The sequence below is a fragment of the Gracilinanus agilis genome, chromosome 2 (genome assembly GCF_016433145.1).
Source record: "Gracilinanus agilis isolate LMUSP501 chromosome 2, AgileGrace, whole genome shotgun sequence".
Lineage (NCBI taxonomy): Eukaryota > Metazoa > Chordata > Mammalia > Didelphimorphia > Didelphidae > Gracilinanus > Gracilinanus agilis.
Window position 1 is genome coordinate 252,569,571 of NC_058131.1, and position 25,513 is coordinate 252,595,083.

The following is a 25,513-nucleotide window of genomic DNA, read 5'->3' on the forward strand; positions in this document are numbered from 1 at the left end:
GGCAAGAAAGTGAGTATAAGATAAAGTTCTTAGCTAAGAGAATTAGGGCTAGGGTGCTGTGGAAATATCTAAGGAGAGATTGAGAAAGTCTTGGAACAGTGGTTATGGGGAGAAAGGGAGCAAAAAATCAATTAAAAAGGAATAGAATGCTTCCTTGCTGTAGTGAGAACCTCATTAAAATTAATTTGTGATTTCCTAGAGTTCTATTTGGTTGCAAATAATAGAAACAAAGAAGAAGGATGGCGAAAATAATCCATAGTTGGGTTCTGTCTAGGTAGCATTTGAGAGTACATACAGGTCAGTTACTTCACCAAGAAATTGAGATTGGAAAGTAACTAGTTGAGGGTATAATGGCTTAGGAAAGAAAAGAGAGGTGGAGGGAATGGAGCTGAGGTCTGGAAGAACAAGGTTGGGGTTGTAAGGCTAGGGGAAGTTTGAATGATAAAAGATTACTATTACATAAATGAATTTCAGAATTGGTGAATTTTGGAAGTAAAACTTTTAGGCAATAGTGAGATCAAGAGTGATCATCTCTGTAGCTGAGTAGATTGAAAAGATGGGCAGTTAGAATACTGAAGGAGCATCAATATGTCTAATGAAGTTCTCTAATATGGGGGCACGAGATTAGGAGAAGAAAATGGCTAGGAGTGAGAACACAGAACTCATTGAGCAAAGGAGAATCGATAGATAACAGCCTCTGTGATCTAGATAGGATGATAAATTTTTGTGTATCTCGATCCTCCAAGGAAATGAAGGTTCTAGGTATTATTGGTATATGAAAAGACTGGATGCAGTTACAAGGGCTGGTTGGAATAATCTCTCAGTTTCCCTATATACTTATAGTAAGGATTCATAAAATTTTTAGGGCTGAGTCACAGGATCATGGGATTTAGGAATCATCCATGTCTTTGGTAATGGAGGGAAGAAAAAAGAGTGAGATTTGCTTATTTGAAAATCTCCCACTTAGAAAAATGTCCTGAGGGTTCATTGGAGATGACTGGTGTCTAGAAAGTTGCTCTGAAGGAATTTTAGCTCTGACTATCCCCTGGTTTCTGTTTTCCAAGGCCACATTATTTGCCCCCCTTTGTCCTATTCTCTGGCAGGGTCTGCACATAAATCTGAATTTGAGAAGGACTTTGAGGATCAGAGGAGATGCACTTTTCAGCTGCCTGGTAAACTTCATTTCTGGTTTGCTATAAAGGTCATCATGATGCTATTTGTAGATCTCATTTATCTAGAGCTTTGTGGTGATTTCCTTACTAGAGAGTATGTGTTATAGGAGCAACCAACCAAACAGGAATGCAGGCCTCCTGGCTTCTAGTCCAGTCCTAATTCACTTGAGCTTCAATGAATTGGAGGGGGGAAGAGAGGAAATTATTAAAGGCAAGCTTTTCCCCTACAGGCTATAGAATTAGACAACCTACCATAATCAATATATTCTCTGAACCTCAATTTAGCCATTTAGAAATAGGCAGTGAAAGCTTGGTTTTGTTATAGTTCAGGGGTTCTTCACCTGTGAACAATAGACTACCTTTATATTTCAAGGGGTCCATAACATGGAAGCAAAAAAAAAAAATTCATCTTTATTTTCACTAACCTTTAGCTGAAATTTAGCATTTTCTCCAGTTACGGCATTAAAAAGAAAAATTCTAACCAGAGGTCCATAGGTTTTGCCAGACTGCAAAAGGAATTCATGACCCTCAAAATGATTATCTCCTGGCACAGTGGAATGAGAACTGGAGTTGTAGTCAGATGACCTGGGTTCAAATTTCTCTGACACTGGTTTTCTGACCTTGGCAAGTTATAATTTCTCTTGGCCTTCATTTCCTCAGGTTAAATAAGTGAGTTAGCTCTTTTCATACTAACCTACGGGCAAATAAAGAGTGCTTCCTAGCTGACCTAACCAATGAATATTGCTTCTGCGTGTCTACTCCTTGAGGGGTATGACTTTTGTACTGGTATAAAAGTTGTCTAATTCTTTGGGGTATAAAGGAAGGTCTCTCACAGTGTTCAAGGTTCTCTGGTCATGACCAGGGGTCCAGTTTTGTTATGGGATCAGGCCTCCCATAATAAACCTCTTTCTTTATGGCTTGGATATTTTGCTTATCATTTGTGTACCTGTGATTAGAAAAAATTATGCAACAAAGGACAGAGACTCATGGGATGTTGTATTTCATTTCCTTCATAACTTTAATGGGAAATGTTCAGTGTCCAGAGAGCCCTAGATGCTTTACAGATGAAGGAAGAGGATATCCTTAAGTTCCTAGATACAGGAATCCCACTTGGATAGCACAAACTTGGACTTTCAAATGAAAGACTGTCTATGAAAGAAAGGGTGGTGACAGTTACATCATAAATCTGAAGAAAACTTTTTTTTTAACCCATAACTTCTGTATATCGGCTCTTTGGTGGAAGAGTGGTAAGGGTGGGCAATGGGGGTCAAGTGACTTGCCCAGGGTCACACAGCTGGGAAGTGTCTGAGGCCAGATTTGAACCTAGGACCTGCCTTCTCTAGGCCTGACTCTCAATCCACTGAGCTACCCAGCTGCCCCCTTGAAGAAAACTTTTGAGAAAAGTTTATGCTAAAAACTTTGTGCCATTGAAACCCAGCTTACCTCTGGGTCATCTCATCCAAGTAACACTGGCCAGCAGATTGTTTTGAAATTTGTTGCTGCCATGCCAAATGTAGGCAGCTTTCTGGAAGCCTTGGCCCCCTGTTGGTTACCTGTCCTAGGGCTGATCTGGAGCCTTTGATATATGGACATTGCCATTCTAGAGGACAAATTGAGAGCTTGTGCAATGGGATCAGATGTAGTGGATGCTGGCCCCCAGGGTCCATAGGGGTGGTGCTATCTCACATGAACATCTATGGAAGGTCAAGCCTAATCCTTAGTTCTTTAGAGATTCAGGGAGATGGACCCTGAAGAAAAGGCATCAGCTGAAAAGGCAGTGGTAAAAGAGGAATTTCAGGGTGAATGGACTACCCTAGCCCCAGAATTTATTGCCATTCAAACTGAGGTTTTAGATGTTTTTGAAAAAAATGTTGTGCTCTCTGTGCCCATTCAGCAATTTCCTATTGAAGACTGCTGAAAACTGGTCTGCAGCTTCTGCTCAAGTCCTTGAATGGGTAGGAATCTTTAAAAGAGTGGTCTTAAGTTTTACCCCCATATGATTTTACTAGAACTAAAGCATACTGAAGGAAAATAAAACTAGTTTCTTACAGATAATAACAATTAAGTAAATGGATTGTGCTAGATGGTTTCTAAACTAAAATTCTAAAATAAATCAATTTTAATGATGCTATTTCCTCTTTTCCTGGTGTGGAAGACATGAAAGTGAAAGAAGAAATGTTTATGGTTCCTTGAAAGTTTTACCTTATACAATTCCCTATACCACAAACCCTCAGTAATTTGGGAGAATGGATTAAGAAGCCTATCTGGAATTAATACAATGAAGAAAAAAAGCATTATTTTATTTTTTTCCTCTTGTTCTACATGGAATTCACCAAGATATAAGTGAATATTCATGAGTAAAATGAGAGAAGTTATTTAATTTTAATAATCCTGCCTTCTGGGGGCATCTGGGTGGCTCAGTGGATTGTGAATCAGGCCCAGAGATGGGAGGCCCTGCATTCACATCTGACCTCAGACACTTCCTAGTTGTGTGACCCTGGGCAAGTCACTTATGTCCAGTAGTCTAGCCTCTTCTGCCTTAGAACTGATATTTAGTATATATTCTAAGACAGAAAGTAAGGATTTTAAGGGGGAAAAAATCCTACCTTCTACTAGGCCTGAATTGTATAATAATGCTTCAGAAACATTCAAATACTTTCTCTCTGCAAAGTGGAAGAAGGGCTACTAACTTTGGAGAAAAAAGGCTTGACCTTTTGATATGAAAATGTGACTGGTTCTAACCTAGCTTTATTCTATGCACAGATAAAACCTAGATATTATAAAGTGAAAAATATATTAGTTAATTTCTTATAAGATCTAGAGTTGGAAATGAGTTTAAGAGATTTTAAGAGATTATTTAGCCCAAATCCTCAGTTTATGGACCAGAAAATTGAGGCTTAGAGAACTGAATTGAAGTGACCAACATACTGGTTATAAATAACAGAGCCAAAAATAGGAACCCATTTTCTAACTTCCAAAGCCAGTATTCTTTTCACTACATCTCAGCTGTCTCTCTTACCTATGCTTCATGGATGCTACCTTAATTCAAGAAGTCACCCCTTTTCCAGGGACTATTGTGATAGCTTCCCAGTTTCCACAGCTGCTAAAACCATACAATGAATTAATAGGTTATAAATGTATCCTGGAGGCTAGTGTAGTTTCCCTTTTTTTTTTGCACATAGGATACTTTTAATGAATGGTTTTTATTTGGAAGTTTAATTCAACAAACATGTATGAGGTACCACCTATGTGGAAGACTCAGGACTAGGTGTCCTATGATTTCTTCAGGAATGTCAAATCGATAAGAATACAAAGACAACATTTTAAAACTATGCTCCCTCCCAAGAAGCTTATATTCTATCACAATGATACAACTTTGTATATTTTAGACCATGTAAGTTAAGTGACAAGGTAATATGAGGAAGGAGAAATTATTTACAATTGGGAGGATGGAGTTCTGTTTATTAGTGGGATACAAATTGTGCAAATATATAAAAGCAAGAGAGAATGATAAATTCAGAGAATAGCTAATAGACTGCTTGGTTAGAATTGAGTGTGAGAGAGGAGGCAATATGAAATAAGGATGGGGAAGTGAACTGGAGCCAGACTGTAAAGAACTTTAAATGCCAGGTTAAGGAGGTTGTAATTTATCCTATAGGAAAATAGGGAGCCCCTATCTGAAGGCTCAAGAGCAGAGAAATGACCTAGTCACAAGGCCTTGAGAAGATTATTATTATTTTTGTTATTATTTTAAAACCTTATTTCTGTCTTAAGACAGAAGGGCAAGGGCTGGGCAAACAGGGGTAAGTGATTTGCCTAGGGTCACACAACTAGGCCAGATTTGAGATCATTTTAATCCAGGTCCTCCTGACTCTAGGCCTTCCTTTCTATCCACTGTGCTATCTGGGAAGATTATTTTGACAGATGTGTAGAAGACAGATTGGAAATGGGAGAGAATAGAATCAGGAAAACCAATATAGAGACTGTTATAGTTTAGGCAAGAGTTATTGAGAGCTGTAAGGAACATGGAGTTATTGAAAGATAAGACTAGGTAATTGATTTTATGTAAGGGAGGAAAGGAGAGGTTATGAGTGAAGGTGATTGAATGGATGGCAGTATCCTCTGTAAAAATAGGGAAGTCTGAAGTTATATTAAAGGAAGAAGAGAAAGAAATCCACTTTGAACAAGTTGAGTTTGTAACACTGAAGGGATATGATAGGTTTGTGCTAATGAGCTATATAGTCTGATTTTAATTAAATTCTACACATTCAATGAAGTCCAAAGGAAGGGAAGTTCTTTTGAGAATTTTATACACACCTACATGTATATTGCATTTTCCCCAGTTATATTTTGTTCTCTCCCAGAGAGTTATCAAATGACAAAATTTTAAAGAGAAATAATAAAGCAACTAAGCCTATAATTCGTTATGCCATAGTGAAATATAGAAATAATGCTGCTAGCATGAAGATATAGTCCTTCACCTCTACAAAGATGGGAGAGAAGACATCTCTTCTTTGGGAACTAGCTTGGTCATTTTTGCTTCAGGATTCGATTTCTTATTTTTTTTAATTTACATTTTTAAAAATTTTGTGATGAATGCTTATTGATACTGTTTTCATATCACCCTCATTTCTCACTTGGAGTATCCCTCTTTTACTTCCCCCTCCCAGAGAGCCATTCTTTATAAGAAAGCATGAAACAGAAGGGAAAGAAATGTTCAGCAAAACTAACCAAAGTATTGAAAAAGTCTAATGCTATCTGCAGTGCTCCATGCATAGTCCCAAAGGAATATGTTGGGGGAGGTATCTTCTCATATCTCTTTTATTTGGGACCCAGATTTCAAAGCATTCCACTTTGATTGTTTAGCTCTTTTGCCATTTACATTGTTGTAGTCATTGTGCCTTTTTTTTTCCAAGAAAGGAAACTTTGTTGAATATAAAGTTATGCTTAATGAAGGCTTTTATTACTCATTAATTTACTCCTCCAAAATTAAAATGAGTAGCCTCAAGGTCTTTTATCTTTCTATAAGAACTTAAATTTGCTTGGGCAAAGTAAATGAACTTATTCATTTTTGACCTTTGTTTCTATTGTATTGGTTTCATGGTAAGTGAAAATTCGACCACCAAGATTTTGGAGAGAGCTGGATGATTTTATACAGTTTAAAGAAAAATGAAGCTTGTTCCATCATTCATTCTTCTATCTGTAAAAGTTAGGACTCCTGGCCTTTGTCATTTACCTCTTTAATGTTCTCTACTAATCTGAAGAATGGGCTCTGTTTTTTTTTGGGTTGTTCCCTCCTGTCTAATTTGGTGGTGATTGCTGCCTGCCTGTGTTCCTCCTAGTGTTCAGTCGTTGCCATGTGAACTCCTTTCTTGTTTAGGCCAGGAAACTCCACTGAACTGAGTTCTTACATGCAGGGTGCTGGTGCTTGGCACTGAGCTCAGGAAAGCTCAGACTAGAATGGGATAAGAGCCGGAATGCCATGGGAAGCAAAGGGAGCATGCAGAAAAAGAAGCATGTTTTTTTAGGAAAGCAACAGGGAAAGAAGACACAATGATAGTCCAAAGAAATAGATTGGTTAGCTCTTCTGGAGATCACTATGATGTCTTCAGGAGTGTCAAGTTTCTGAAAGCCATTTTGGCATAAATTTACATGCTCAGGGTAAGCTGGCTCCCTGGTTTAGTAGAAAGAGCACTAGCCTTTCAGGCAGAGGGCCTGAATCTCGGGTTTGGCATCTCTTGCAGTTACAAATTAGAGTTTACCTTTAGAAAAGTTCCATTTCTCTCTCCTTAGAAGCCTCCTGAGATAAGTGGTGCACGTATTGTCCTCCACATTTTACAGTAATAAAACTGGAGATCAGAGAAGTGAATTCACTTGCCTGAACTCACATATCCTCAGTAATTATTGACAGAATTGGGATTTAAACTCAAGTCTCTAGTGACCCAATTTATTGGGCATTCTATCAAGTCATGCTATCTTCTCGGCAACAATCTGAAAGAGAAGGGAGGTTTCCTTCTTAAATATTGTCCTTCTTGCTCATGCTTCACTCAATCTGCTTCAAAAAGATTTGTCTAAGAACTTTCTGAAAATATATACAGGGAAACAGGAAGCAAGGTCTCACCATAGGAGAGTCAAAGGAATTTAGTATAGTATATTGACTACGTATTGGTCTATATATATTGGATGAACAGTTAAATCCTAGCTCTGTACCTTAACTATCTTTTAAAATGTCTGAACTTCTCTGGGCTTCAGATAGCTCAATGGCAATTTTTTTTTTTTGGCAGATTGATAAAACCCCTGGATAGCTAAAAAATAATGGGTTATTAACTACACTAATAATCCAAGCAGATGTTAAATTTCAGTTAAAGTTAGTGAAAATAAAGATAGTTTCCCCACCCCACCTCATTCATATTCATAGGATCTTCTGAAATCACTCTGGTCCCCAGGCTAAGTATCCCTGAACTAGATGTCCTATGAGGTCCCCCTCCAGCTTTAGGATCTATGATTCTGTGACCTCCAGGAGCCCTCCCAGAAAGAACTAAATGGTCCTATGATACTGAATGAGTACTGTAGGGCCTCATTTTATTTTGTTTCTCAGGCAGCAGGGTTAAATGATTTGGCAGGAGAGGTGATGGGTATCATTTCTTTCCCTGTCTGCAGCCTTTCTAAGAAGAGTCTAGTGCTGTCTCAGGACCTTCTCCACTGATATTCTCAATGTAAATACATGTGATTGCCCAGTAGGCTCATACTCAGCCCAACCCTTTCAAAACCCTTTCCAGGGGCTCAGTCAGCCTTTCAAATTTAGTAGGGCCTGGAGACATGTTAGGTGTCGGAATCCAGATCAAAGGGAGATAAAAGAAGGCTGTGAATTCACTGAAAAGTTACAGAACTGGCTCTGAAAATAAATAAATAAGTAAAATAAAAGCCACTTCTGAAAGACTGGGTGTTAATAGAAGGGCCAGAAATGACCATAACTAAACTAATTACATTCTTAGAGGAAGTCTTAAAGTCAGAAAAAAAGAAATATATGGATATATTACATTGTGCTGCATATATAGTACATAAGATGTGTACATGCATGTGTAATATGTAATACATATATTTCATGCACACATACAAAATCAAGAAAATCTGTGTAAGCTTTTATTTCTAGCCTGGTGAGTGTGTGTGGAGTGAGAATAAGAATAAGAATAAGAAGACTAAAGCAACTGAAAGTAGCTGCATTGCACTAGATGAATGGCGTGGAGAGTCTTGCTTCCTGGTTCTCCTGGCCCCTCTGGGTGGGAAGTTGGTAGATGAGTTGGGAAAGGCCAGAACTTCCTCTCCTGGGCCTTGGGGCAGGGAGAGCAGTGGGAGGAGTATGTAGTGTGGGCACCAGCTCCTGGTGGAATCTTCCTTTTGGTTTCTGTTCCCTCCAGGAACACCTGAAGCTACTTTGGAAGTGGGTGTGCAGGTGGATGTGAGCTGGTTGGGCTGTTCTGCCACCTCTACTGTAGGTATGTCATCTGCTCCCTCACCCAACCTTGGTGTGTCTCCCCTACCAATCACTTTCCAGACAGTCTGGCAATAAAATTAGAATTCGGGCCCCATTTACTTTGGACTCACAGAGTCCTTCAATGAAGAGTTATCATCAAAGCTATCTAGTCTTAGAGGGAAAATCTCCTTGAATGCTGTGCCAGACAAGAGGTTCCTTGGAGGCTGCCAAAAAAAGAAGCTTAGATGTACTTCCACACTAGAAGCTTTGGGCATATCTGTGAGAATGCATATGTATATGGGTCTGTATGAAAGACACATACCCCTAGAGGCAGCTAGGTGGTACAGTAGACAAAGCAGTGGACCTAGAATCAGGAAAAAATGAGTTCAAATTCTGCCTCAGATACCTATCAGCTTTGTGACCCTGGGCAAGTCCCTTAACCTCTGTTTTAGTTTACTCACCTGTAAGAAGGGGATTATAATGGCACCTACCTCCCAAGGATGGTTGTAAGGATAAAAACAATATATATATTTAAAACTCTTACCTTCTCTCTTAGAATCAAAATTGTGTATTGCTTCCAAGGCAGAAGAGCAGTAAGGGACAGGCAATAGGGTGTTGACGTGGAATCTAGAGACCCCAAACTTGTGGCCTAGTGAGATCTGATGAACCCCAAGTTTTAGAATAGCTTGTAAGTTGGAGACCCCCAAAGCTTGTGCTTGTTCCCTGTTCCCCTGAGAATCCACCCTGAAGGGAATCTCAGGCTAGCAGTTGCAGACTGAATAATGGACCCTAGGGTAAAAGCTAGGTGATTCTTTTGCCTTAGAAGGTTCTCCCATTGTACCACATCCCCCTTTCAGGGATGGAACTCAGGACCTTCAGCTTACAAGACTGACAAGCTGCCTACTGTGCTAAAGAGTCACTTAGCTTTTACCCTAGGGTCCATTATTCAGTCTGCAACTGCTAGTCTGAGATTCCCTTCAGGGTGGATTCTCAGGGGAACAGGGAACAAGCACAAGCTTTGGGGGTCTCCAACTTACAAGCTATTCTAAAACTTGGGGTTCATCAGATCTCACTAGGCCACAAGTTTGGGGTCTCTAGATTCCACGTTGACCGAGGGATAAGTTGAACCCAGTATCTCCCTTCTCCAAGTCTAGCTCTCATTCCACTGAGCCACCTAGCTGCCCCACAAGATGAAATATTTTTAAGCACAGTTTCCAGCATATACTAAGTGCTATATAAATGCTATTATTATGTTGTTTTGTTTGGGTACATCAACATGTACCGAAACTGTAGAAAGGTATTTGAGGTTTTTTTACATATGCATATAATATATACTCTGAAGAGTATATGCATATGAATATGAGTGTGTATAGTTATTGAATGCTTTTCCACAACTGTGGGTTCCCCCAAGTGCTTGGGTACCTGAATGTACTGCCTATTTATATTCACATACCTGAATGCATAGAGGGATAAGGGATAGAGATTCAAACTAACTCTTCATTGAGTACTTATATGCCTATAGATAAATGTGGAACAAAACAAACTTGAACTAATTGTGCAGTGGCACCCACATTTCAACAAGCACTTTAAAGTCTACTCAGTTCAATTGTTTTTCAGTTGTGCCCATCTGGAGTTTTCTAGGCAGATACTGGAGTAGTTGCCATTTTCTTCTCCAGCCCATTTTACAGATGAGGAGACTGAGGCAAACAAAGTTAAGTGATCCATGATTGGATTGACCTGTCCACTGGGCCACCCCGCTGTGCCTACTTTAAAGTTTATTAAGCACTTTTCCCTACAAAACTGAAGAGTAGAAAAGGCAAGTCTTAAAACTGAATTCTCCTTTTAGGGATGAAGAAACTAGTCCTAAAGAGATAAAAGGACTTTAACTCTGGTCCCTAAGCTTGGCTGACCATCTTCTGCCTTTGTCTAGTGTATGCTTTAGTAGAGCTGCTAAGTATGTTTGTGTGTGTGCTAACACGGAGTATGAGACTATGTGGGTTCTAGTAGATTACATACTATACAAACATACATGTAGTTATGCATGTATGTTTACTGAGATTTCGTGGGTCTGTCTACATTTACTTACTGTTTATATTATATACCTGCGCATGTGGGGAGACCTTGCATGCCCTGAAAGCGGGGAGAAGGGACCCTGTAGCAGTAAATATGAACTGGAGTTGACTACCTTAAACGAATTCGCCTGGGATTGATTGTTGGTGGGTCAAGTGAGTGGGGTGTGGTTGGGTGTGCTAGTTGTAGTTTTTGCGGATGGTGGGAGATAGCGGTTGGGGGGTGGGGAAATGGTTCTATGCACGCATGCGCACCTGGCGGGCGGCCCTGGCTCCCAGGTGTGGGGTTCTGCCAGTGGCAGGTCGACCAGTTAAAGCGGCAGCAGCTGCAGGAGTTCGACTCCCCACTGGGAGGCTGAATGGCTCTGCTGGGGAGACTCGATTGGCAAGTATGTGTCTTTAACTGCTCACAGGGAGCGGCGCCGAGCGCTCTAGCGCCGGAGGGCCTAGGCTGGAGAAGCGGCCCCGGGTTTCCCCCTCTCACACGCTAGGGACAAGTAGATTGGGAAGGACTAGAGTAGATTCCCAAGCAAAATGAGTCTAGACCAGTCTTGGCTGACTTTGCAGGGGAAGTGGAGAACAGGGGTGGCTCTGGAGTCTTCCAGCCTCACTTATCTCGAATGTCTCTGTCCCAGGGTCTCTGCCTGAACTATGCACACTTAGCCTGCGACGACTCGGTGGCGGATAAGGGGAAGGTGGTGGGAGCCTGAGGCCATCTCTTTCCATCCTTCCCTGGGATCTGTATGGGGCTAAGGGGCGACCAAAAGAGGAGAGGGGAGCCGGTCGCCCTGGCTGCACTGGAGCGGCCAACAGCCAATTGCCTAGGAGTGAGTCGGTCTGGCTGTCCCGCCGCAGGGGTAGGATCGCTGGAGCTGCAGCCCGTTCGCCCCCTCGGGGCTCAGCGGGCTGGAGCTGGAGCGCAACACCTGTTTGAAGTTAGTTTTCCCTTGAGCGCTTTGCTGTTTTTGTTCCCTACCTGTTTTTTGGCCCTTTTCTTCCAGACCCTTCCACCTGCACGGGCGGTGGTGAGAGGGGAGACTTCTTGGGAACGGAAAGAGTTCGTGATTCTGTATTCGCATTGTTTGTATTTAGGTCTGGGATCTAGTTAGATTGGAAAGAAACTGCCCAAATCCAGGGGTGTGGCTGTTGCCACCGTTCCCAGTGCGGCCGCCCGATTCCCCTAGAGGGGCCCCAGCCAACGCCTCGCACCCTGCAGGGAGAAGCGGGATTCAGTCTTTCTGTGGTTCGTGCCCGCCTCGGGTGCGAAGACCGCGAGGCGAGGATTGTACCCGGGATTAAAGAGGCTGCGAGCGCTCCCAGGATTTCTTCCCCTGTCGGCCGAGCCGGATGGCTGGGCGATCTCCTTTCCGATTTTATATTTAAGTTAGTGAATCCGAGCGCTTCTCCAAGGAAAACATCCATAGATCGGAGAAGCGCCATTTCGTACTTAAAGGAAAGAAGGTTTTTAAGGCCGAGAAATTGCAAACGAAATAGGACTGTTGGAAGTCTCCTGCCACCAGGGAGCAGTTGGTGGCTGGTGGACGAAGCATCGGTCAGCACTGCATCATTCCAAGCTTCGCGGTAAACTTGGTAGAAAGACTTTTCTTTTAGATTTGTAGGAAAGTACAAGTCGCAAAAGTTAGGCTTCTCCTGGCAAATACAAGGTATCAATGCGTCAGATGCTTTTAATACAATTTTATCCCTGTTTATTAAGGGGTGAAAGGAAAGCAAAAGACGGCTGATCTCTTCCTTGACCTATTGGAACCTCCTTCGATTCAAGAAGCATTTATTTAGTACCCACTGTGTACAGGCACTGTAGTAGTCCATCTAGGGCCTTAATCAGTGTTCGATTTGTCTCTGAGATTGGAAAAGACGGATTAGAATATTTTTTGAGGAGAGAGGTTTCTGGCAGGGGGTGGTTGTAATGACATTTTGGCCCTCAAACTAGCTGCTTCCCGCCCAAGTATAGAGCACCTAGACAATTGTCTAAGCGTTTAGGGAAGCGACTGTCTTAGTTAAAATTTGCACTTGCATCTCTCCCTTTTAAGAGTAGTACTAACTACACAGTAGGCGCACAATATATGATTTTTACCCTTCGAGTTTTTGTAAAGGTGGAAGGAACATAGTATTGTGTGGTGTGTCTCCTCAAATACCTCTCCAAGAATGTTTCCCTCCGCTGTAACACCCCCCCCCCCCTCCGCGCGTCTAAAGTGATTCCTCAAACCGGTTTCTTTATCTCCCTTTTCTCCCAGCCTAAAGGGAATTTTTAAGGGACTTCAGAGCAACCTGTGTATACCAGGACCGGAATTATCTCCTTCGATGCTTTTGGCTTCCCTAGAAAAAAAACTTGGGAAGATCCCAGGGAATGGGGGGGAACACCAAGAGCAATGTAAACTTTTGAATCTTCACTATCTCCCTACTACGCCATATATATGTTCCTAGCTTCTCCCCCACGCCTGGGGATTCTGTGTATATGTAGCATTTATAAAGAGGGGGGTGGGGGGAGATATTCATTTTAAAGGCATTTGTTTTTAAGACGAAAATTATGTAGTATGGAAAAATGACTAGCTACAGCTCTCTGCCAAAATATTATTGTAAGATTTAAGGGATAAGGTTCTTAAGTGCGTTTATAGTGGAGTAATTGCTATAGCGAAGAAGAGGGCCTTTGAATCCTGCCTTTCCTACACCTAGGAGGGAATAGGGGTGGGTTTGTGGAGGCGGAGTTAGCTGCATTGAAGGGGTGGTCTACCCTAAAATGGGGCGAGAGGGCCCACCTCCCATCAATACCAGCTCTCTCTGAGGCCTTCTGCTGTATCTCTGCTGCTTCCCTGATCCCGCTCCACACATTTTGGAAGGGATTTCCCACAAGGGCCCCAGTGTATTTTTAGGGTGTAAGTTGGGGAGGGAAAGGAGTCATTGCTAAATTCTAATCTCCCCGAGACTCCTACTCACTGCACATTTTGTTCTAAGCCTGTGAATTAGAATTGATCTTGTCCAGTGCATTTGAAAGGACTTCTGGCTCTGGATTGGCCAGTTATCTTCTGCCTTTCAAATGCATTGAGAGAAAGATTACAAAACAATTTTTTTTAAAGTTTAGTTTCTGGTAAGAAATAACTTGATTAAATAACAAAATAAGAAGTGATCGAATAGAGTCCCAATATTATATTTGTAGACAGGGTCGGTACAATTGTATTCCAATAGGTTCCAATATTCGATATGGTTCTGAACCACCTTCTCAAAATAATATTTAGTATCTTGAAAAAGTCTTCTAGAGCAAAACTAAATTATACCTGAAAATTCTCATTGCAAATAAAATCCAATTACTCAGACATGCAGTGTTACAAAATGATTTCACAAATTTCTTCTCGACTCCCTCGTTTGAAATAACTTCAATGTACTTATATTAATTCTGTTCTTCCCCCAAATTGTCTACCTCTAAGTAGAAGATTAGGAAACTTGGCTGACTTAACATTTGCTAGGGTTCCCATATCTCCTCTCCCTTCCCGGATTCTCCCCTCCCCCCCCCGCTTCTTTTCTGGGGACATATTTCGATGGTCTTTATTCTGTGTGTGTGTGTGTGTGTGTGTGTGTGTTTTCCCCCCCAGCCATTCCCACGGAGATCCCTTTCCTCTCTGGTCCAAGCATGGAAAAACTTATTTGGGAAGCCCAGTTGAATTGGGAGTCGAGGCTCTGGAAACTAAAGCTATAACAAATACCAAACGGTTCTGAGACCCTTTTCGAGGCCTGGAATAAACAAAGTAATGTGGTATTCCTTTGCATTGGAACTGAAAGAAATGGCATCTTAAACGCCGTCGAAAAGTGAACTATTAGACAGCTGGAGATGATAGTAGTTCTTTAGAGCATCTGCTTACCGTTACCCGGAAAGGTGGGCTCCTTTCAGAACGGCTGGGCTTTCCAACTAACCACTAACCCCCACTCCTTATGCTCCTTTTTTTTGGACTATGTTTTTCGGTCACTTTACTCCCTTAGCAAGTCACCCTGCTTTTTTACTCCAAGTATCTTCACAAAAAAACAATGACCCCGCCCAAACAATCAATAAAGAATGCTAGAGTAGGAGTTGTCAGTGCTAGGAAAAGCTCATTTTAGCGTACGGACTTGTCCTTGTAGTGCAGTTTGCGCTCTGAAGCGCCGGCTCCACTCTTACACCCCCTTTCCACCCTTCTATCTCCGTTCTGTGCGTGGGTCTTGGCTGGACGCCAGGCCAAAGCGCACAGCGCCCGAGAAAAGAGGGCGAGGGAGGAGTTCTGGGTGGGGCCCGCCCGGCCTGGCCCTGTGACTGGCTGGTTTGGCGCAGTGTCTTCAGAAAGTTGGGCTTTCTGCGCCGTCCCGGGGGAGGAGTTATGTTAATTCCCTTCCCATTAAGGCTGGCTGGGTGCGGGGGAAGTGCTGAAACAGGCTGAGATCCTTGACCATTCCAGAAAGAGATCGGTACCTCCCCGAAGAAGCTTCCGATGAAGTCCATCTGAAGGAGGGACCGAGAGCCCAGCCCAGTCATTCTGGGGGGCGGGGAACCAGCGACCGTGACCCCAACTTTGGATTTACCACCTGGGGGGTGGGGGGATCCTGGATCTTGGCGATTATTTTGGGGTACTCCGGACGCCATGTTGTGGAAATTAGCCGACAATGTCAAGTACGAAGAGGATTGCGAGGTGAGAAAGGCGCAGTCAGGGCGGGGATGGGGGAACCCGGTGCCCGCGGGCTGATTTTAAGTTAGGAAACCGAGGTTCCAGGAATTCGAGCCCAGCGCGCCAGGAGTATGAGAATGTGCTATTTAGGAGGGAGCAATAGGGGAGGAAATTAAAGGGCTCTAGAAGAGAATGAAGTTCCTTTTGGAACTCGCTCTCTAAAGTGGAGGGGATGGTGAATAATTGCAAGTCGTGGGCCACCGACAAACTTGAAGTCCAGCGCTCGTGATTTTTATCACTTCCAGAGCGCGTCTAGCAATAATCTTGCTCTTAACCTATCACCGCCCAGGGATCGGAGAGAAGAAAGTGATAGTGGGAATTATCCCTGGTTTATTTGGAAGAGGGGCAAAGAGAACTTTTCATTTTTTTTTCATGCCTACTTGATCTAAAGGGGGAGGTACGATAAACGAAATTGTGAAAGAGCGGGGTTGGTAATCCCTCCAGTTCCCTTGCTGTCCCTTATAAGGGGTCTCACCAATATTTAATCCAGAAGTCTAGAAAACGTAAAAAGTTAAGGGGGGGCGGGGAGGACAGATGAGGCCGTAAGCGTCCTGGAGTGAAAAAGCCTGTTTGACAGGTTGAGCTAGGAGCTTCGCAGAGTGGGAGGGAGAAGGAGGGAGCCGGGGAGCGGGAAGAGGAAGACGACGCACAGAGGTAGGCGAGGTCTGCGCGGCGTTGAGCTCTAGGGAGAGAGCCTTAGACCGGACCGAACGCCCTGTGGGACTGGCAGTAGGGGTCGGGGATAGAGTAACTGGACTTACTCTAATGCAGGTCTTGTTTCCCTCCGCTAGGGGGAGGATGCCCTCTTTTTCTCCTGGGTCCTCCCAAGACCCACCGATACCTTAAGAGGTATCAGGGGACAGGGGTCTTCATGAAAAATCCAATCCGGTAGCTACGGTTCGGGCTGGGAATACTGGGAGGTTGATGGTGGCCATTTAAACTAGGGATGAAGTGTCGCGCAGCGTCGCGGTTCCTTCCCCCCTCCCCCCCCAGTTGAAAAATTGATGCTTGCTTTTCCTGTCTGAAAAACAGCCTCTTTGAGATGGTTAACATATCTCTAGGTGCCCTGGCCTTCGGGATAAGACTCGCTGGCTAAGAAGTCTAGAGGCGCGAAAAATTCACATGTAACTGAGCCCGGATCCTATCCACTGGCTAGCTTGAGTTCCCCGGGAATTTTTTTTAAAAAAATCTAGTCTCTGAAGGAGATTTGCTCTTCTTGCCTTTTTCTCTGCAGTCCCGCCTCGACTGCGTTGCATTTTTTTTTTTTTTAAACTTTGGCCCTAAATTCCTCCTTCATCGGTGATGGATGTCACCTCCGTCTCCTGGCCCCAGTAGCATCTGAGTGATCTGTCCTTTTTCCCCGGCTGGGCTTTAATAGGCATGTGACATCAGCCGCGACCCCTTCTCCCACCCAAATGTCCCTCCACTCAATTCGTCACAGTGAGAAGGTGTCCTGGGAGTTGGAAAAAGTACCTTCCCAGCCTTCCTGCGCGTCTCTGCCCTCCACCATGCGCTACCTTCTTTCCTTGCGATCCTGATTCGCGTGCAGTCGCGGAAGGACATGGAGAACCGCGCGGTGGGTCTTGAAACTTTGAAACCTTCAGTGGGCCTGGGAAAGAGGCGGGTTTTTGGGGGGAGGTGGGGATGGACGACTTTTGTTTATGTACTTTATATGTAGCTGGTGTTCGGAATTGACTCCCAGATCGGGTGAGGAGTAAGTTCTTGCCGTGGGAGAAGTTCTGCGCCGCAAGTTAGGGGATATTGAGAATCGGCGAGTAAAAGAAAAGATTCTTATCATTACTTTTTATACCCCTATTGCCTGACCTCCCCATGCCCAAGCCCTGTGGCTTTTACTTGAGTAGCCCCCGAGTATTCATTTTTCCCCTTTTTTAGAGAATTTATTGGCTCTAAACCTAGCGCGCCCCGCACGAACCGTTTGATTGCCTTATGAATCGGGTGGGGCCTCTTGACTGCTTCGACACTGATCTGGGATGAGTAGGATGGAAAGAGGGAAATTTGGGGTGAGACTGGGATCAGGGAGAACAGTATAGAGGCTGAGGAGAAATGTCCTAAATGGGTTTTCGATGTAGCGGGGTTTTACTTATCCTCCAATCGCTCTTCATTTTCTTCCAGGATAGGCACAATGGGAACAGCAATGGGAACCCTCACCTCCCAGCGGTCAGCCAGCATCTTTACAGCCCTGCAGCCCCACCGCTTTCACATTCAGGAGCGTCAGACTTCCATCCGCCTTACTTTCCCCCGCCCTACCAGCCCTTGCCCTATTCACAGTCTGCTGACCCGTACTCCCACCTGGGTGACCCCTTCTCCATCAACCCTCTGCATCAACCTACACCAGCTGCCAGTCAGCAACAGGCTTGGCCTAGCCGCCAGAACCAGGAGCCAGCTGGATTGAGCCATCACACGAGGCCAGGCCTTGTCCCTCACCTCTCTGGGCTGGATGCGGGAGGACCTGGGGCAAGGAGGGAGACCTACAGACGTTCAGAGCTGCTCCTACAGCCTCACGGCCACGGGCTAGATGCGGCACTGGTGGAAAATCTGGGCTTACACGACATGGCCCATCAAATGGAAGATGTTCAGNAGCAATGGGAACCCTCACCTCCCAGCGGTCAGCCAGCACCTTTACAGCCCTGCAGCCCTACCGCTTTCACATTCAGGAGCGTCAGACTTCCATCCGCCTTACTTTCCCCCGCCCTACCAGCCCTTGCCCTATTCACAGTCTGCTGACCCGTACTCCCACCTGGGTGACCCCTTCTCCATCAACCCTCTGCATCAACCTACACCAGCTGCCAGTCAGCAACAGGCTTGGCCTAGCCGCCAGAACCAGGAGCCAGCTGGATTGAGCCATCACACGAGGCCAGGCCTTGTCCCTCACCTCTCTGGGCTGGATGCCGGAGGACCTGGGGCAAGGAGGGAGACCTACAGACGTTCAGAGCTGCTCCTACAGCCTCACGGCCACGGGCTAGATGCGGCACTGGTGGAAAATCTGGGCTTACACGACATGGCCCATCAAATGGAAGATGTTCAGGTGAGGGCAGTTTTGCATTCTAGGCAGAGCCAGAGTGGCCAATTCTGCCCTTTTTAAAGTCTCGAAGGTTGGCTCTATCTACTTTTCTAAACAAACCTATCTCCTCTTTCCCCCAGAATGTGGAAGACCAACATTTGCTGTTGCATGATCAGACAGTCATCAGGAAAGGTGCGTTAATTAGCCTTCCCTACCTTTCTTTTTTACTCTTTTCAGACTTAGGTAGAATGAAAAATGCTTTGGGTATAAATGGCCTCTATATCTATTTGGATCAGACATTTAAAGGTGTCAGAGAGAGAGAGAGAGATTGTATTCAAGTGCAGAATCCTCAAGAAATAGAACTGATTTCTCTGGCAGTTTGACATTTTATAGTGAGGGAAGGTAGAGTGTGAAAGATACTGGGAAATTGGTTGTGGGAAAGGCTATGGTAGTGTATAGTGTGGTGGGAAATTTGATTGCCTGACTTGGTTTGAGCTAAACTGCCTCAGTACTACCTGTAGTTTTGCCACCCTATTGGGAAAAGAGATTTGAGTTATAATGCCATTGTTTCTGGCTTGAGAAACTTACATTATGGCTGTCTAGATGCTAAAATGTTGCTGGTTGATTTGAATATAAATGAGTTATTACCATTTTGGTTTAAGAATAGTGAGATCACTTTCAATTCAGTTGGACTAAGACTTTTATTTGAACTTGCAAGTAACTTGTCCCAGGCATGTTTAAAATTAGAAACCCAGTGGATGAAAATCTTACAAGCTGACAGGTTTTTGTGACAGATAAAAATATTATTTCTTTCAGTATCTAAGTTTTTCATCTTATACTGAATACTTTTTAAACTGAGTTTGATTGAAAAATGTTAAATATGGAAATGAATTTAATTTGAAGAGGAGTACCAAGCAGCTTTAAAAAAAAAAAAAAAAGGATTTAGTCTTATGGATAGACAATCAGTTGCTAGAGAATTAGTCCAAGTATAAGAAATTTGGAGATCTGCTTTGTTTTCTGACATTTATTTACTTAGAATCAAAGACTAATACTCAGTTCCTAAAAGGGAATTTTTCATGGGTTTACTTAGCACCTACTATATGCTGGAGGTACAACTGAGTTCCAGAATGGTGAAAAAAATCTGGTAGCAGAATCAATATTAGAAATTTTGGGACACCTTGCCTTCCTTGGCCATAATCTCTCCCTACCCTCTTTGTTTCAGCATCCCTATAGTGACTTATAAAATGAAGGTAGTAAAATCACAATCATCTGTCAACTCCAGCATTTATTCAATACCTATTATGTTCTGGACACCAGACATAATGATATCTTAGATAACAACCTTTGAAAGTGTTTTGATATCATTGTTTGCTTTTCACAGGTCCTATTTCAATGACCAAAAGCAACTCCTTGGGTCTCCCCTGCCAGAAAGATGGGATGCTAGGATCAGTGGTTAATCATAATGAAGTATTTTGTTCAGTTCCTGGAAGACTTTCTCTTCTCAGCTCCACCTCGAAATATAAAGTGACTGTAGCTGAGGTCCAGCGAAGACTTTCCTCTCCCGAATGCTTAAATGCCTCCCTGTTAGGTGGTGTCTTGAGAAGGTATGGGAAAACCATCTTTACGTAGTATTCATCCTGGACACCCAACTTTGGTGGGGTGTTGTTGTATAAAAGGTCTGGGAAAGTATTTTTAACATTTTATGTAACTTTGGATCTTAACACTGAATTCTAATAGCCTCGAGAGTTTTAAGCATACATTTCCCTTTTGAAAAGTGTTAAATGTAGAAGCAAGTGCTAAAATGGGTCTAACAGCAAGTTATTATTTAGTTAAAGTCTGACTCCCATGCTGTATAAGAACCAGACCCAGTCCCCAAGGTGTTTTCTTCATGCCTATTGTCTAAATATCTAGTTCTCATCCGATTTGTTCTTTCTACTCTGTCATACTTGTATTTCTCTCAGTTTTGTGTTCAATAACTGCTGTCTTTTTAAGAGTGTACATGTTGGTTTCTCCTTAATTCTGGTTTTGCAATGTATGAAAGTGACACAGCTACAGAAAAGGGGTCATCTGAAAGCAGATGCAAACTGTTTAATAATAGTCTATAAGTTTAGTGAAATTTGACAATTCATTATTTTTTATTTATAGAGCCAAATCCAAGAATGGAGGCCGATCTTTGCGGGAAAAGTTGGATAAAATCGGTTTAAATCTTCCAGCTGGAAGAAGAAAAGCTGCTAATGTGACATTATTGACTTCTTTGGTAGAAGGTCAGTACTGGATTAATACTGCTCCTCAAAATGCATGTGGTTCTTTTCCCCCATAAGTTTCTCCATAGTTGTGCATGTTAGGTGGAAGAAAAAGGCATCTCTTAGGGAATTTTTTGTAAGCTATTAAATTGTAAAAGGTACATAAAATTACTAGCTGGTAATTTTCCTAAAGCAGAGCAATTACTCTGATTCTTTGCCCAGATATTAGTATCTTAACTATATTGATTATTTAAAAAAGTAATGTTTGCCTTTGAAACTTGAATGACTTGGCATTTTCCATTCTATATTAAGAATTAAACTAAAGACTTTGTTACTGGTGGTAGGGGCGCAGTGAGTTGAAGAGAGTCATTTTGGAGTTTTTTGTTCATTCCTTGCATAGTTACTGCAGGTTCTGAATGATCAAATAGGTAGTTTCAAGAGTTTAGTAGTATGGAGAAGGAAAAACTTCTACCCTTATAGCATTGGCATAGCAAAATTGCAAAGCTGTTTTGCATGGGAGTCTTAAAGTTCCTTTATCACTGTGACCCCTCTACCTCAGATCTGGAAACCAAACCCCCACCCCCCAGTCTTTCTGAGCCTGTAGCACTTGTTTTTTGGCATACCGAGCTGGGAACAGGGCTTGGGCCTCTCTCAGTGGAAGACCCCTGGAAAGTGTCCAAGAACACAAACAAATACAACTTTTAAAAAAAGAAAAAGAAAGAAAAACCTCAACTCAAGCATATTATATTCAGGAGGAAAATGGACTTGAATGAACACTGAGAGGATTGTAGTATAAAGATTGAGCAAACTCTCCAATCTTGGCCCAATGATCAGGGTGGTTTGGTCTCCCTTGTGGGTGGGGGAAGGGGGGAGTCAGCAAGGAATATGACTTATGGAAGCGCTACCTTCTGGATGATACTCTTCTTCCCTGGATACAGGTGGACCTGCCAGACTAAAACGCCAACCAGGTTGCCCCTCTTCATGCCATATGTGTGATGCCAGGGGAGAGCCGATTGTAAATTCAATTGCTTCAGTCTAGTTTAATGGTTTTGTCTGGCTTCCGGTCAATTTGTTGTATATATCTGTAGTTTTAATATACAGATATTTTTGAGCAGACTTTTTATGAACTGAAAAAAGAGATGTCCTTTTCTTAGCCCTACTTATCTCCTGCAGTTTTGTTTATTTCCCTCCTTCATAAGGGGGCAAAAGTGTGCATAAAATCAGTTGGGCAGACAGTTCTTTGGTTGTGGAAGGAGCAACATTAGTCTCAAACTTAAATCTAATCACTAATGAAATTAGATCCTCTTGAAAGTTTTGCTAGTAAAAATATGTTGAAATGAGTCTTGGAGACAGAACGTGATATGCTTGTGTAGTGTCTTCTAGCTAGATACGTCTACTATTCCATCTTTACCTTTTCTTAAATAAAGGCTTGGATTTTTTCCCTCTTTGATATAGCAATCCATCTATATTGTTGGGTACTTTGTTGTCTTTTTTAAAAAATCAGTAACAAATCCTAACCTTTTGGTCTTAAGAATTAATACTGTACATGGGTTCCAAGGCAGAAGTGCAGGGAAGGGCAAGAATTAGGCAATTGGGTGGGGGGAGTGTAGTTAAGTGACTTGCCCAGGATTATACAGTTAGGAAGTATCAGGTCAAATTTGAACCCAGGACCATCCATCTCTAGGCTTGGCTTTCTATCCATTGTACCACCTTCTTGCCCCCTCTGTTTTGTGTTAAGGAGGTTTTAAGTGATTTACCTAGCAGATCAGTATGTATCAAACAAAGGTGGGACTGAATGAACCCACCACTTCCTAATTTCCATGGTGAACTCAACCTATTCCCTATTCCAGCTGCCTTTCAGAGAGGCTGCATTTAACAAATAATTTTGGTTTTAAGTTATATGACTCAAAAGTTTACTCTGATTAAAATTTTATTATGGAATTTAATGAACTGGGTCATTCTGAGAGAAGTCTGAATTGAGGTGGAGGTGGTATCTGATGTATATTGAATATTGTTGGTCTGAGGGGCCAACACTGAATGAGTGCAGGAGAGGCTGTTTCATTAGTCTCTCCTGAACCTTTGGAGTTTTTACTTTTCTGGTTTTAAGTTTATTTTGCATTTTCCAGATGCCAAGTTGTTGTGTTAGAAACAAGAGCAGATAGAACTTTTTGGTCTTTTTCTAGCAGTAGTAACACTTGATAGTTGGTTTGCTTTGGGCTTGGGTTTGACAGGAATTGTTTCACTATTGTAGGTGAAGCTGTGCATCTGGCCCGAGATTTTGGTTATGTCTGTGAAACTGAATTTCCTTCTAAAGCAGTGGCTGACTATTTAACCAGACCACATTTAGGACGGAATGAAATCGGAACCAGAAAGAACATGCTGCTTGCTGCTAAGTGAGTACTATAGCAGGTTGTTTGCAACAATCTCTTTTTGTGTTTTAATATTGAGGCAAAAAAGGTGATTTTTTTTTTAAGAAGAGCAAAAGAATTGAGATTATATATTTTACTGTTGAAGCTTGCCTTTGAGCAATTTAAAATAGAATGTTTTCAACTGAGGGACGGTTGTGACTCCTTCCCAAAAGACTTCCTCAAAAAAAAAATCATTATTTTAAAAATCTTTTTTATTTGTATTTCCTCATGTGTTTTTTAATATGTGACTTGGCTTGCCAAGTTGAAAGAGATGTGCACCTTCTGTCTGGGTAACAGATTTCAGATGTTGTAATGATGAGGCTCAATGTATATGTGACATGTGGCTAAATGAGATGCCCTAGTTCAGCTGCTGCTTATCCATTGCAAATCATTTTACTGCAGCTGAAGAGCTTCTCACCCAAACTAGCACTAAATTGATTTTAAAATTACAGTAAATGAAGCAGAACTAGTAGGAATTCAAGGCAGAAGAGCATGCTGGCAAAAACAAAATCAAATAACAACCAAAAGATTGGTTTCGGGAAAATAGCTAACCTTTGAAAGATGAAATTTCTTTGAAGTGAGATGGGAAGCTTGGCACAGTCCCCAGGTAGTTAGTTCTCCATGAGAATTTGTAGGTTCCCTTGAGAACATAATGATTTCTCCCCGACTCCCAAAGAAGTGTTTAGATGATACGTCCACTGGTGTATTTGTCTTTCGTTGTGCCTTGAAATTTTTCTATTCATGGTGATTTCTGTTCTCTTTCTGTTTCTTAGACAAATCTGTAAGGAATTCACAGATCTTCTCACTCAGGACCGGACTCCTGTTGGAAATTCTAGGCCCAACCCAGTTCTGGATCCTGCCATCCAAGGCTGCCTGACTCATTTCAGTCTAATAACGCATGGCTTTGGGAGTGCGGCCATATGTGCAGCCATGACATCTGTGCAGAACTACCTAAATGAGGCATTAAAAATAGCAGACAAAACTTACATGAACACAGGCGACCAAAGCCCCCCTGAGTCTAACAAAACTATTGAGAAAATGGATAAGCACCGGAAATAGAAAGGGTTTGGGTCAGTGGAGGGAAGTACAGCCTGGGGAAAAGTTTGAAAAGGACTGAAACTATTCTCCTTAACACAGACTATGGGATGTTCTTCTTGCCTAGGGGACAATGTAGAAAAAATTGTTACTTTATTAAACATCATCTTATTCAGGATCTTCATGATTTACACACCCTCCCATTCTGGAGTCTTGTGTTTCTAAAGCTGCAATATCTCCAAACTTTGTGGACAAGTTATCAGAAGACTACAAGCTTTGGGTACTTGTTGGGTACTTACTCCTTAAACCTTTTATCCCTTTTCCACCTTTCCTCCTTGCTCTAAAAGTGGTGCTAAAAAAAAAAAAAAAAAAAAAAAAAAAAAAAAAGCTTTTGAACCTCTAAAATTCCCAGTGCTAATAGCCAAGGGGGTAGAGTATTTTGGATACTATAATTAAGAAATAATTCCTTTTTAAGTCAAATTTTCCATATCAACAATAACCATTTTGCAGTATTAGACTATGGTGTTTAGATATGATATATCTCCATTAACTTTATGTAAACGGTTATCTAAGCTTCCCAGATCACAAGTCTTTTACCCTATGAAGGAAAAATATAATTCTATTTGATCTTGTTTTACTGGATGGCATTTGACACACTTAACTTCCAAAGGAGATAATTCAGGTTTTTCAAAACTTTAGTCAAAGTCTGTGCTGTAGGTGGGTTTTTTTTTTTTTTTTTTGTGTGTGTGTGTGTGTGTGTGTGTGTTAAAAAATTTTAAATTAGTGCTAAATCTGAAATGTCTTGGGTGGGGGAGACCCTTTTCTCTCAAGGTATATCAGCTTTATTTGAATATTTATATCGGGTCTGTTTAAAAAAAAAACTTGAAAATGCTAGGCACATAACATTTTATTAACTTTTCCTTTTTTCTTTTTTTTGCCTTTTAAGGCAAAAAAAAGTTACCAGGATGGCTTTGTGTATTAAGAGAAAAGAGTGTGTTGAATGTACATATTTATTTATATGTAATTTAATGGGATATGTAAATACTGGTGAACTTAAATTTTTTAATGGGGTTCAAATTTAATTTTGCTGACTTTTAAAAGGGAATGGGGTGAGCTAAATGTCTTTTAGGTTTAAGCACAACAAGTACAGATGCTATACAGGGTATTTAAAATGTTTTGACTTTTGGACAGGAAATTCCAATTCTTGCCACTGAAGTTATTTAATCAAAGCTCTGTTTGTTCACAAGGCAATAATTGTAACATCTCCCTGATGACTTGCTCCTTGCAAAAAATGAGTGAGGGCTTAGTGTGCGTGAGTGACCAAGGTTTTAAATCACCGCCTATTTGTAAATGTTTCCGATATAATTCTGTTGTGTATATGATA

General features: G+C 42.1%; 1 protein-coding gene across 3 annotated transcripts; it reads left to right on the plus strand.

The window, feature by feature from the left end:
• The first annotated feature begins 11,074 nt into the window (after window positions 1–11,074).
• Window positions 11,075–24,153, plus strand: TFAP2C (transcription factor AP-2 gamma). Of its 3 annotated transcripts, none has more exons than XM_044661132.1 (8): window positions 11,075–11,104; window positions 17,555–18,013; window positions 18,226–18,231; window positions 18,584–18,635; window positions 19,825–20,047; window positions 20,589–20,707; window positions 22,938–23,079; window positions 23,868–24,153. In XM_044661132.1, exons 1-8 carry the CDS (start codon window positions 11,075–11,077, stop codon window positions 24,151–24,153), a joined length of 1,317 nt encoding a protein of 438 aa, XP_044517067.1. The 3 variants fall into 3 exon arrangements, with proteins under 3 accessions (XP_044517067.1, XP_044517066.1, XP_044517065.1); XM_044661131.1 differs by lacking the exon at window positions 11,075–11,104 and adding an exon at window positions 15,336–15,385; XM_044661130.1 differs by lacking the exon at window positions 11,075–11,104 and adding an exon at window positions 15,336–15,385 and having other exon boundaries at window positions 17,555–17,667; window positions 18,113–18,467.
• Window positions 24,154–25,513: the final 1,360 nt, after the last annotated feature.

Coding starts and splice junctions, on each gene's coding strand:
- TFAP2C (XM_044661130.1), top strand. CDS start 15,338: ATGTTGTGGAAATTAGCCGACAATGTCAAGTACGAAGAGGATTGCGAG. Junction 17,668..18,112: donor GGAGCGTCAGACTTCCATCC/GCCTTACTTTCC, acceptor GTCAGACTTCCA/TCCGCCTTACTTTCCCCCGC. Junction 20,048..20,588: donor TTAGGTGGTGTCTTGAGAAG/GTATGGGAAAAC, acceptor TTTTATTTATAG/AGCCAAATCCAAGAATGGAG.